Source organism: Ips typographus, linkage group LG2 (genome assembly GCF_016097725.1).
Source record: "Ips typographus isolate SLU linkage group LG2, UJ_Ityp_2.0, whole genome shotgun sequence".
Taxonomy (NCBI): domain Eukaryota; kingdom Metazoa; phylum Arthropoda; class Insecta; order Coleoptera; family Curculionidae; genus Ips; species Ips typographus.
The window spans coordinates 20,428,199-20,440,967 of record NC_138423.1 but is presented as its reverse complement, the minus strand read 5'-3'; the positions used below and the strand labels follow the sequence as shown (position 1 = coordinate 20,440,967).

Below are 12,769 nucleotides of genomic sequence, written 5' to 3'. Positions count from 1 at the left end.
ACAGTTCAAACTTTGATACTGCTTTTTTTCTTGACTGTACCAAATTTAATAGTGTTTATCAGGTTGTTGGGTAGGAAATTTAATGAGGATTGCAAAAATGTGCTTAAAAATGTCATTTTTTCACTCCAAGTGGGTTTGACAAGCAATTTTGTACCTGCCTATCAAACTGTTAAACTAATAGTCAGTCAACGTCGCAAAGTATCAGTTCAATTATGTTTCTGACTGAAACCGTTAGACGTATGAGGTAGAAAACTGTCTTATACACTCGAAACTGTCAACACAGTCAAACTCAACTGTCAATTTACATTGTCAACTCAACTCTAACGTTAAGATTTATTTCTATACCTAAATTATTTACTATCAAATCTTATTGCTATAGGAATGTGAAGTAGAGGAAGCAAAGATTTATGAAGAGTAGAAAATAAAACCCAACACAAAAATAGACTTGATTCTTTAATGATGGTAATTCCACTTCATAGACACAATTCATAATGAATATTGAAACTGAGCTTAAATTACATATTTATCGAGAAATTCTAATGTCATAAAATAATTTCACTTAATCGTAATCTTAATAAATAAAATCGTATAAAAAAGTATTGCCTTTGGCCCATTTTTAAACATTGTCAGTAAAAACAATTTTTAAATCTGTCAAGATAAGTCAACAGTATGGTTGATAGTAGACTTTCTGCTTGAATTAATTATCCAATCATATCACCATATTATGTAATTTTTTCGTGCAACACTCTTATGAAAATACGGTATATTTCTTAACCAAGCTAAAAATAAACAACAGACAACAACATTTTTATCCAAGTTAAGTACCATGCATGCACGAATGGTTATACTCCACAGCACGATCAGTCCTATCGTTGACAGATTTTAGAACTGAATTTATGGGCGATTGCAATTTTTGCAAACACTTTTAATAAAATAAAATCAATCATAATTTAAAAAAAAACTTTTAAAAGTTAAAAAAAAAACTCTTTCTCTCAAATTATCCAAAATTTAAGAGAAAAAACTTTTTTTAACTTAATAAATCTAGTGTCTTACTTAATATATTACAGTACGCACCATTAGGCGTAAAAAAATATTAATTACAAGTTATTATAAATAAGAGTAAGTCAAAAGTGAGGGACTTAAAACGTAAATAGTGATAAACAAACAGTCTTTTTCAAGAAATAAACCTTATACAAAATAAGTCATTAATACGTTCTTCAACAAAGTCCCGTGCACTCTAGTAAAAAAACTTCTTTGAGATGTATATACACAAATTTACATTAAGTAATTAAAAATGACCTATCATTTGCATAGGTCACTCTAAATATTATATATTTACCAAAAATACTGAAATTAAGTAGCTATTCTGGTCTGTACGTCATTTCGCATTCAATTACTTCTAGCTACACACTAAAATTTGGTATTGAAATAAATATTTTTAAAGTATTTATGCCTTATTAGTCCAGGCGACAAATGCTCAAAAAAAGGTATAAAGGGAAATGTTTGGAACACCATTTTTGACTTCGTAACTTTGTTTAGACTCGTTTAACAATGATATTGAAACTTAACTGAGTGAAACTTTTAGCAAATTTATTCTGCTTTTATTTTGTACAGAGTGACCTGAAGTGACTCCTAACTAGTCAAAACTCGTGTTCCAAGCACATTTCCCTCTATACCTTTTCGTTGACTGGGTTGGCTATACAGGTTGCCCATTTTCCAAGCCTCACCATGGGGATCTCGGTTAAGAGATATAAATTTAAAAATCTTTAGTACTTTCGGAAATTTAGAAATTAGTTTTTATTTTTTTACTAATTTATTTGATATGATAACTGAAAACAAAAGACACTTTATTATTGTAACTTTTTCTCCTCTACGAGGAGGCATTATCATTTTTGATATCCGACGATTCGCTTTTTAGTTATCATCATCAACTTTCATTTTTCTTGAAGATTATGACACGAAACGCGCTCTAATCTAATAAACTGTAACAAAAAAACATTTTAAATAAGTAAATTTCAATCTAATATGGCGTTTCCAAAACAAAAATATAAAAACTGATGATGACTGTTAAAAACTGAGACATTTTATGTCATTATAATGATAATGCTACGTTGTAAAAGGAAGGAAAGTAGTACGGTAAAATTTCATTTATTTTTAGGATGACAATCATGTCACGTGAAGAAGTGTCAAGTGACTTAACAGAGAATTGTTGTTTGAACTATATCATAATCACACATTATCGTAATCAGAAAAAATAATCCATATCAATAATGAAAAAAACCTGTTATAGCGCCCACAAGAAAAATCAAAGTTGATGATGGTAACTAAAAACCGAAACGAAGTGAAATTGGATATTGTCAGGTTGGAGAGGAGGAAAAGTGGCAATGGTAAAGTTTTTTTGTTTTCAGTTATCTTCATCAAATAAAACAGTAAAAAAATAAAAACTGAAAAATTGGTTTTTCGGATATCTCCGGAGGTACTAAGAATTTTTAAAATTTTAAAGCCACATTTTAGTCGACTCTTAGCTGCTCAATTTTGCCCACACTCTCTTGTATCTCTTCAAATAACCGAGGAGCTTCTAGCGAGGCTTGTAAAACGAACACCCTGTATTATGCCCTTCACTAAAAATTAAATCACCATTTTAATAGTTCTACTTAACACTTAACATTTATTTACAACTATAAAACTGTTCCGGAATTTAGGTACAAAAAAAACTGGCCTAGATACACATCAGAACAGTAACGAAAAAAAAATCACAACTTTTAGTAAAGAGATTAAGAGTGATCAACCTAAATGACCCTAAAACGGTTCTCCCTCCCTGATAAACTTAAATCTAATATTATCACACAAAGTACCAAAATAGTTTGGTTTTTTGAGTGAAAATATTATTTTCATATTCAAATGAACTCACTTTGAACATGCACAAATCAAACAAGATTTTTCTTATGCAGTCAGTGAGTTGTTTGGTGCAGTCTGAGCAAACAACACTCCTTGGTAAGTCACTCCGTTGAGCTCCATGCTGACGACTAGAGAATTATCACCGCTGCCTGATTCACCTGAAATATCATTCCAGAGTTATGATTTTGTTAATGCAAATTGCTAGCTTAGATTTGTAGATTTCCAATATAAGAAGGTTTATAGATAGCTCTGTTTAAAGTAACTGTTTTTTTCAGAATATCCCAGAAATTAACTCAGATTGAGCAATTTGCATTTAATGTTTTTTTAAGACTTTGTAGTTTCAATTGCATAAATGTCTCAATGCAAATAATTGAATTTGGAAGCGTTCCAGCACCTTTTCCATCTTGAGAAGTGAATTCAGAAAACGACCGCAAAACTCTCGTTTTGTTATCCGAAATTAAAACAGGAGTAACGGCAGAAACGTACAATCAATCACCCGGAGCTCGTTCGAATCAGTTAATTTCGTTCTCGAACTTCTTTTTATATGCGTGCCAAAGTGACGCAACGAAAAGTTTATTAAATTCAAAGGAGATCATTAATTTCGACGGTTGATTGATTACAATTTTGTGTCCTCTGTGAAGTAATTCGCCTTGTTTTCTTTCTTTTCCTCGTTAGTTGTTTGGCTTTCGGCCGATGATTAACATTCGCAGATTAGAAGGATATTAATGGTTGGCGGATTGAATTTTTCATTAAAACGCGTAACTATCTCGACAAGTTACTTCATTATGCATCGAATGTGTAGTAAACTTAAATATTGTTGTTATAGGACAAAAGGGGAAGATTGTATCTCATCTGCAGGATCGTCGCTGGACTTGAATTCGATGGACAATTATAGTGGTCAGAGGTTGGCATTTTGCTGTTTAGCTACAGAAAAGAAAGCACAAAAATTCTGCAACTTGGAATAATATCATTTAAAAAGAGGTTTGTAGGGCTGATACAGTTGCCATAATGATTGTTTTAACTGCATTATTTTTGAAAATCACCAACCTGCTGAGAGAATGCTTGTGGTAAGCTCATATTTACAAAGTGATTAATAAAAGTTTCATTGCAGTTTTGCACACATTTTTAAAAATCTTCATTGTTTCAAGAATACTATTGTTAAGCTACAGAACGTATCCTCTTTATTCTTATAAATATTTCTGAAATGATTTACTCCAAACCAACTTTACTTAATTTGCTTTACACACTTACCTCTGCTATTAATCTTTATGTGAGTATTCGAAGTATGAACAGGAGAATCGGGAGTTCTTGGTCTCCTATGCCGTTCTTCCTCTGCCCTAGTGACGCGTTTTGATGGCGGAGAAGACTCACGGCAGTCCGGTTCTCTTTTAATAGCCTGAGCAGGTTCCGATAAATTAATGGGTTCCCTCTGGGGCTCAAGCGCGTTCTGATTGTTATACAAGCCGAATATATTCATTCGAGTCTGCACCTCAAACGGCGTCATAGCAGACGTTGCATTTGGTGGAGACAAATCAATTTGACGTGGTGATGTCGTGTTGGTGGCCCTGGAATAAGCCCTACTTAGATGTGTTACGTAATAAGTTAGCTTTCCACATTTGGAAAACAACACTAACCTCATCTCTTTATTGATCATTTTCATGTATTCGATCATTCGCGTTTCAAAATCGCTAGCCATGTTGGGCACGTTTGGCAACGGAACACCATTGGTGGGCGGATTCATGGGCTGAGGATGGGCAGGATGGTGAGCGCCGTTGTGTAGATTCATGCCGCCCGCCATCACGGAATTCATTCGCGCAGCCAGCTGTTGCTGTTGTGCGGCCGTAACAAGTGACAGCGGATTCATCGGATGTGTAGCAGCTGCTGATCTACAAGTTGTGAAGCATGATCGTTAGAATTTCTAGCAGATCGAAGAAGATAACTTACTCGTAGCCGTACCTGGACATGGAATCGTATTGTCCATAGCTGCTACGTCTACCTTCTCTACGGTTTCCGTCAATGGCGGCTTGCAGTTCACTAGGAGTGCTTAAATGCCTTTATCACACTCATACGGGTATAAGTACTTCATATATCTGTAAAAAAAATAAGATAATAGTATAAGACCAAAACAGTTTACATCGTTATTTGAAAGTTAGTTAAAAACAATTATACAGCTTTATAAAAACATTTTCGAAACTCAGACAAAACTTACTTATTAACATACACGGTGTCCAGTGCAAAGAGTACTGTGACGTTCTTTAGATCGAAAGATAACGATGTTTCACAGTTTAAGGGGATCGGTAAAGACTTTACGTTTTTCGATCGCGATGCTTGGCCTACGTGTAGAAAAATATATAAAAAACAGTGTTCGTTCTTTGTTTCTGTCGATAAAACTACGGCAGTGTTAACGCAGACATTACTGTTTAAGCGACGAGGGTCCTAGAGTGATATGGAACAAAGATGCAAGATTTCCGCTCCTTAATTCGAACAATTTTTTAGTCCCATCTTTTAACTCAAATTACGACTTTAATTTTTAACTTATATGCGTGATTTTTTTTATTAAATAGCTACAGGTTTGGGGAATGTGCGAAAGTTATTTTTGTCACCAAAAAAGTTTTGCAGGTAGGAAAAATAGTGACTTGAAAATTATGGTAATTTTAGCATTTTGTTAAAATGCTTCTAGATATTTTGATTGACGTACTATTAAAATTATATTGACTTTCGCACATTCTAGCAAGTGTCTTCTTTCATATGCCGTTTAAAAAACAGCAATACCTAGCCTAGTTTTTTTTTAATTTGGGTTAAAAGATTGTCATAAAATGCATTGAATCTCCCATAAGAGGTTTTGCTTTACCGATGCCCTTAACTGCTATTGATGGTCAAAGTTCTTGAAAATAAAACTATTTTTGGAAGCATTTAGACTTTTTAATAAAACTTGTTAAATCTACTAAACCATCTGTTTTTGGCAACTAGAAAACCTTCAGTGTCTTGGTTAAAAAAATGGATTTTTTTTAAGATCTTTGACCATCAATAGTAGTGGAACCAGACATATTTTCCTAATTACACACCATCATACAACGTCATCTTTCGATCTAAAGAATGTCACAATACTATAAAAAGAACAATAAAAACAAAACAAAAAAACGGAAACGAACTAAAAGAAGGGCGTAAATAAATGAGATTATTTTTCAAAGCGGCCAAAAGTTGATTTACAACCCGATGTCAATAAAAATTTAATCATACGCTATAAACTGATACATCACCGTCGGTCTATAAAACCCAGGCAAACCAAAGAAAAAAAAATTGGTTGGATCGTTTAAAACTCCTTTAAATCCGCTTTAATTATTGTAAGAACTTTTGAGGTTAATTATATTTAATAAAAGTGATTTATTACCGGGGTCTTTGTGTGTGTAGGTTTTTGTGAAATAATAAAAGCAGACCCATTTTAAGACTTTAACGGACCCGAATGATGGAATATGAAAATCGGATCGGTAATGGCCTGGAAACTTATTTAAATTGCCAATAAAAGTTATTAGTTTAGTATTGCCACAGAAACCAATTAATGGTACAAAGATTTAAAGCGGGGTAATAAAATTCTGACTGCAAGAATGGATAATCTATTTTTTTGAACTTCAAATATAATAATATACTTTTTTTGTTTGAGGTTATTTAGTTAGTGTTCCATTAGTTTTTTAGCCCAAAAGGCAGGGTATTCATAACTGTCCTAGCAAAATTGTGAATCACTCATACAAGAGGGTCATTCTTTCAGAATTGATGAAAATATACAGGATGTTCGATTTCCAAGCCTCAACATGGGAATCTCGATTGTTTTAAGAAATGAAAAAAATCGATAAACTTTGAAAATTAATTTCTGTTGTTTTGGTATCAACGTTTCGATTTCTGGTTACCATCATCCACTTTGATTTTTCTTATGGGCGCCATATTAAACTGGGCTGTTTTTTTCTGATACCAATGACTACGTTATATGACTAAAAAGAGAAAACAAATTTAAATCCCAACTTAACCAAATTGTTTTTGTTTTCTATTGTGTTTTTCTAGTTTCTTTGTGCATTTTCCTTTGAAATTAAATACAGTTGATATTTAGTTAAAACGCTTTAACTTTGTCTTGTCACTGTCGTTTGTCAAATCTAAATCCAAACCGTTTATATCAACCAAATGATGCAACTTTCAATCGTATTCAATATTTCCATCCTGATAATTTCCAGGATTGACTAGTCAATCCTAATGGTCGATCTAATCCGTTTATATAGGGTTTTTTCTACTATAGTTTACCCGATCTGATTGAATAAGCGGATCGAAAGCATACGAGATAAACGTAGTGATTTGTCATATGTTGGAGTTCAATTTGCAATATATTATTGTCATTGTCAAACCGATGATCATGTGACACGCTGACAATGAACGTGGAGCCCGTTCTGACTAATCAATCGTTGATTGATAATATTTATGGTATTTTTTGTTCCTTTTTTGGTTTTCCTCATTTATTTGAGAAGGTAACTGAAAATAAATGACACTTTACCATTGCCACTTACCTCTTGTACAACAAAGTGAGATACAATGTTTCAGTTTTTGAAAACCATCATCGGTTTTTTTGAGAGAGTGCTTCTATTTCGTAGTTTGCCACATGATCATTCTGTTGCTAATGGCAATAATATCACGTGGTTTGCCGTCATTTTACCTACTAAAGGATTGTTGAAGAGGTATTTTCAAGGCGCTCTTTTTGAAAAAAAAATTTTGCTTTTTTTCAAAATTGAAATATGCAAAAATCCAATAATATAGTGCTCATATAAAAAATGATGATGGTGATTTCATCAAATAAATTAGAAAAAATCAATAACAACTAATTTCAAAATATCTCCAGAAACCAAATTACCCAACTTTGCCCCAATTTAACCTTCCTGTATATCTTCAAACAATTGAGATCTGATCTGATGATAGAGGTTGAAAAACTTTTACTCTGTATTTCTCTGTGCCTCTCTATCGTTGGCGGTTTGTATCTATTTTACGTCAGCGTTCTTCATCATCGCATTTGTGGTCTTCGCTTTTGACGTTTGTTACTCCATGGTCTCCACTGTAGATTAATTTTACTCTCTCTTTCTGCCACTTCTTTTGAGATCTCTCCCCTCGTTTCTCTTTCTGTCTGTCAGCCTTATGTTAAGCATTAGCCTTTTCATGGCCCTTTATGTTTTCCTTTGTGAACGTTCAGGTTTACCCCACAAATAGGGAGTATACATTGATTAAAAACTCTTGTTTTTTGGTACTGGGAATATGTTCTTTAATATATGCATACCTAAGAGAGTTTTTCGAATAATGCCCACCCCAGACTTAACCTTCAGTTTGGTTTTGCTTATTTTGTTTGATTATTTGTGTCAAGTATATGTATTCCTTTACCTGTTCTATACTTTCTTGCGCCACCGTAATTATTACTTCGTCCTGTTGGTTGATCATGGTTTTTATTTTACTACAATAATTCATTTTCAGTCCTACCTTTGCCGATTCTTCTCTATTTATATCACCCTGTATATATTAAAGTGTAAATTTTTGGTAGGACGATTAACAAAATATTTCCTTTAATCTACTTACTGCGTCCTTAAAGTAAATGCTGCCGACGTAATGGAAGAGGGTAGATGCAGTCCTTTGATAATCTCTTGCCACAACTTCTTATTAATAACGTCGACTAATCCACCTCTAGCAATCACCAAATTGTACAATTCGTAGAGATCCAAAACAGACTTAGCCATGATTGGAAGTCGGTTTATCGGAGTGCCTGCAAATAAGAAAAACAACATTATTATCAATGGCAGAAAGGAAACGTCCCTTAATTGTCGTCAAATATTGATTACTACATCAGTATTTTGAGTGAAAGAATCTTAATTCATTTTTAATTACGCTAGTCATTAGTTCAAACCCATCGTCTTTTCTATATAATAATCTCATTAATTACGGTTTATTTTTGTCTGACATAATGAGACTGTACGAAACCGTCTGAAGATTTTTGGAAAGGAAATTGCTGGTTTTAGTATAGGGGAAGTTGATCTAGTGATTGAAATAAACGCGTCAAGTTTAAACGTGTCTGCAGGCGCTCATCAGAATAATAATTGAAACATTAGACGATAAAACTGTCTGGAGTTGTGCCACCTCTTCAACAAGAACAACGGTCGATGCTTAGATAAATAATATGTCTGTCAAAAAAATTAGAACTAGGTTTATTTTCGTTTTTAATTATACGCGCGTAGTATACAAGGTGGTCCACACTTTCGGCTAGCTGGAAACCCAACACCATTTTTCCTTGGGTCAGAAATTTTCCATTTGTATAGGGTATTAGTTATAGTAGACGGTATGGGATCGAAAACATTTGTTAAAAGAGGAGCGGAGCGAAGGCATCAAATGTAATTACTCCGCGCCCGAAATAGAATCCTAAATCATAATCTACAGACTCTAAAATTAAATAAATCATCGTGGAATTCTCAAGATCCAGCCAGGAAAACAAAACAAAAATGTCAAATGATGATTCAGGTTATTAAAAGATTTTTAAAACGGTCATTAGCGTCGCTGTTTCGGCGGAAATAGAACGCCGAAGGCGGAGATCTATTTCCCGCCAATTCGATCCATTTGATTAACAAAATATGTCATTTTTTTTCTTTTAAAAAACCTGATTCTTTAATTGTTCAAGCATGTCAAACAAAATGTTTTAGTTACATTTTGACAACTACACATACCATCTTATTTACAAGTTTTCTATCTATTACATGTTTTACCATTTGACACCATTTTTACGTTCCATTATTTGTCACATTTTACACACTACAGCAACAATAGTTGACAATATCGTTTAGACTTCTATGAACAGTTGAATTTAACTTTTAAGGGGTTACTAATGTTCTCAATAGTATTTAGAGGTCTATGGAACTTTTAAAATGGTCCTAGCTACCTCTGATAGCAATTTAAAACAGTTATGAAGGTTCTCAGTAGCATTTAGAGGTCTATGGAATTTTCAAAATGGTCCTTGAGGCCCCTGGTAATTTAAAAACTGTTCTGGGAAGGTTTCAAACACTTGTAGAGGCGTTTGGAACTTTTAAGAAGGTTCTCAATAGCCTTTACAGGTCTATGAAACTTTCAAAATGGTTCTAAAGGCCTATGGCACATTTAAAAAGATTCTCAGTAGCATTTAGAGGTTTATCGAACTTTCAAAATGGTCCTAGAGGCCTCTGGCAAATCAAAACAATTCTGAGAAGGTTAAAGACACTTGTAGAGAGTTCTGTCAATTTTTAGAAGGTTTTCAATAGCATTTAGAGATCTATGAAACTTTCAAAATGGTCCTGGAGGCCTTTGGCAATTTAAAACAGTTCTGGGAAGGTTTAAAACACTTGTAGAGGCGTCTGGCACTCTAAGGTTCCCAATAGCCTTTAGAGGTCTATGGAACTTTCAAAATGGTCCTAGAGGCCTCTGGCACATTTAAAAAGATTCCCACTAGCATTTAGAGGTCTGTCGAACTTTTAAAATGGTCCTAGAGGCCTCTGGCAAATCAAAACAATTCTGAGAAGGTTAAAGACACTTGTAGAGAGTTCTGTCAATTTTTAGAAGGTTTTCAATAGCATTTAGAGGTCTATGGAACTTTCAAAATGGTCCTAGAGGCCTTTGGCAATTTAAAACAGTTCTGGGAAGGTTTAAAACACTTGTAGAGGCGTCTGGCACTCTAAGGTTCCCAATAGCCTTTAGAGGTCTATGGAACTTTCAAAATGCTCCTAGAGGCCTCTGGCTATTTAAAACAGTTCTGGGAAAGTTTAAGATTCTCAGTAGCATTTAGAGGTCTATGGAACTTTCAAAATGGACGTAAAGGCCTCTGGCAATTTAAAACAATTCTAGGTAGTTTAAGACACTTGTGTGTGCCTGTGACACTTTCAAAATGGCTTTAGAGGATTCTGACAAATTAAATGAAGCGAATTCTACAAGCCACTTTTGACTTCTGGACAGAACCACTTTCAAGCTGTTTATTTTCAAAATTGACAAAAACGTCAAAATAATCTGACATTTATTGAACCCTCTAACTGACAATAACTGGTCTATCTACCGCATTATAAAAAACATAATGTTATTTCATCTTTGTCTAATGTAATGAGATAAAAATTGTGAGGCAACAGAAGTCACTAAAAAGAGGTTACTCAAAATCAATATTATACAATATATTTTTTAATTATTTATTTGGCTATTCAGGGATCCAAATATGTAAAAATGTCGAACGTATATGAGTTGCTATTAAAAGAATTTTTATAATTTTTATGCAGAATGCGTTTTCAAATACTTTGTCATCGAAACAATGTATTTCGTCAAGTATAGACAATCATACTGTTGAGTACTTTTAATGTTCCGTTAAAACTACAGAAACCTAACCTCTAAACTTCTAGATCTAATTTAACAGGCGGTTGTTCATTAAGTTCCATTAAAATGGCAGCCAGCAACAATATATCATGAACTGCACGATCCAGACACAAAGCCGGCAGACCATTAAAACTGCAAGTGCAACAATATGCGTTGATCCCTTTGATCGGATTCACGGGATCAAAAATGGAGAAAGAAGGCGATACATAAAACGTTAAAATGTCCTTTGACTAAATAAGAACCGACTGTAAACGGGACGTCGTAAAAGTAATGCCACACTGGAACGATAATTCATCAGCTGGACGACTTTTATGAATTACATTTTGAGGGTGCGTTTTAGCGTGTCGGAGTCAACTCTGTCTCTCTTTCTCTCGTTTTAAAAATGTAAACCAGATATATGAACTATTTATAATTATTCCGTGTGCCACATAATATTTTTATTTGTCTCTAGCATCTAATTTAATCACATGTCTGGTGGGTATAATCAGTCATCGTCTGTCAGCCGTCAGTCTGCTATTTTAATATCTAACTTCGTGTGGTTAATGCCGCAGGCAGGTAGATACACACAATGTTGGTTGTTGATCTAAATTTATTCTCTATTTGATCCGATAATTGCGAATGCGTCACCTTAAACTTTATATGAACCAATCAATAGTCTTCAGCTGGCTAAAAATTCCATTATCCACGACTAAATATAAATACGCTCATTCTCAGAATGGCAATATACACACTCGCTCTATGTGACGTCACATGACCGTAGCGTATTCGCATTTCTACGAAAGTGAATGGGGGTATATAATATTAAAATGGCGGTCTTTTTGATGCACGATCGTAAAATCAAATAAATTAACGCAGCTGCATTTTAATTATGGCCGGCGTATTATTTTTCAATAAAAGAGCTTTTCCTTTTCGATACTTTTTATTTTGCATGTGTCTTATTCCGGCCTGGTCGGATTATACGCTCAATATAACCGAACCCTTTTCTTTTCGTTCGTAACTTATTTGACAGCATTACGGCCGTTTATGCCTATTACGATGGCTTATTTTCAAACCAAAAAGTACAATGTTGCTGTTTCGTTTTAAAACATTGTTTTGAAATTTTATATTTATTTTTAAGATAGTCCATCAAAATTGGTACAGACTTATTTTTTGTTAAACACAAGTTTAAACTGAACTGTCTAAAACTGACTTTTAACACTTTTAAGTCGGAAATTACATTATAACCACGTTTTTTAAACTTTTATTGCAATTATGACTTAATTTAGCGGATCACTACCATTAAAGAATAAAAATAGTGATGGGTAAAGTAAATATTTTACTTTGACTGGTAAATTACAAATACTGTGTTTCTGGCAGTTCAAATTTTGACACCGCTTTTCTTCGTGACTGATCTTCAGATAATTGGATAGGAAATTTAATGAGGATTCTAAAAATGTGCTTAAAGCAGTCATTTTCTTCCTCCAAGTGGGTTTGA

General features: G+C 33.7%; 1 protein-coding gene across 1 annotated transcript in view; it reads right to left on the bottom strand.

Moving 5' to 3' along the window:
- Nucleotides 1-440: 440 nt before the first annotated feature.
- The window catches only part of retn (retained), a 90,977-nt gene continuing 78,648 nt past the window's right edge, over nt 441-12,769 (bottom strand). Inside the window, 6 exon segments of the mRNA XM_081972355.1 lie at nt 441-3,056; nt 4,150-4,463; nt 4,533-4,784; nt 4,843-4,954; nt 4,957-4,988; nt 8,500-8,683. Coding sequence (XP_081828481.1) covers nt 2,944-3,056; nt 4,150-4,463; nt 4,533-4,784; nt 4,843-4,954; nt 4,957-4,988; nt 8,500-8,683 — 1,007 coding nt within the window. The 3' untranslated portion in view covers nt 441-2,943.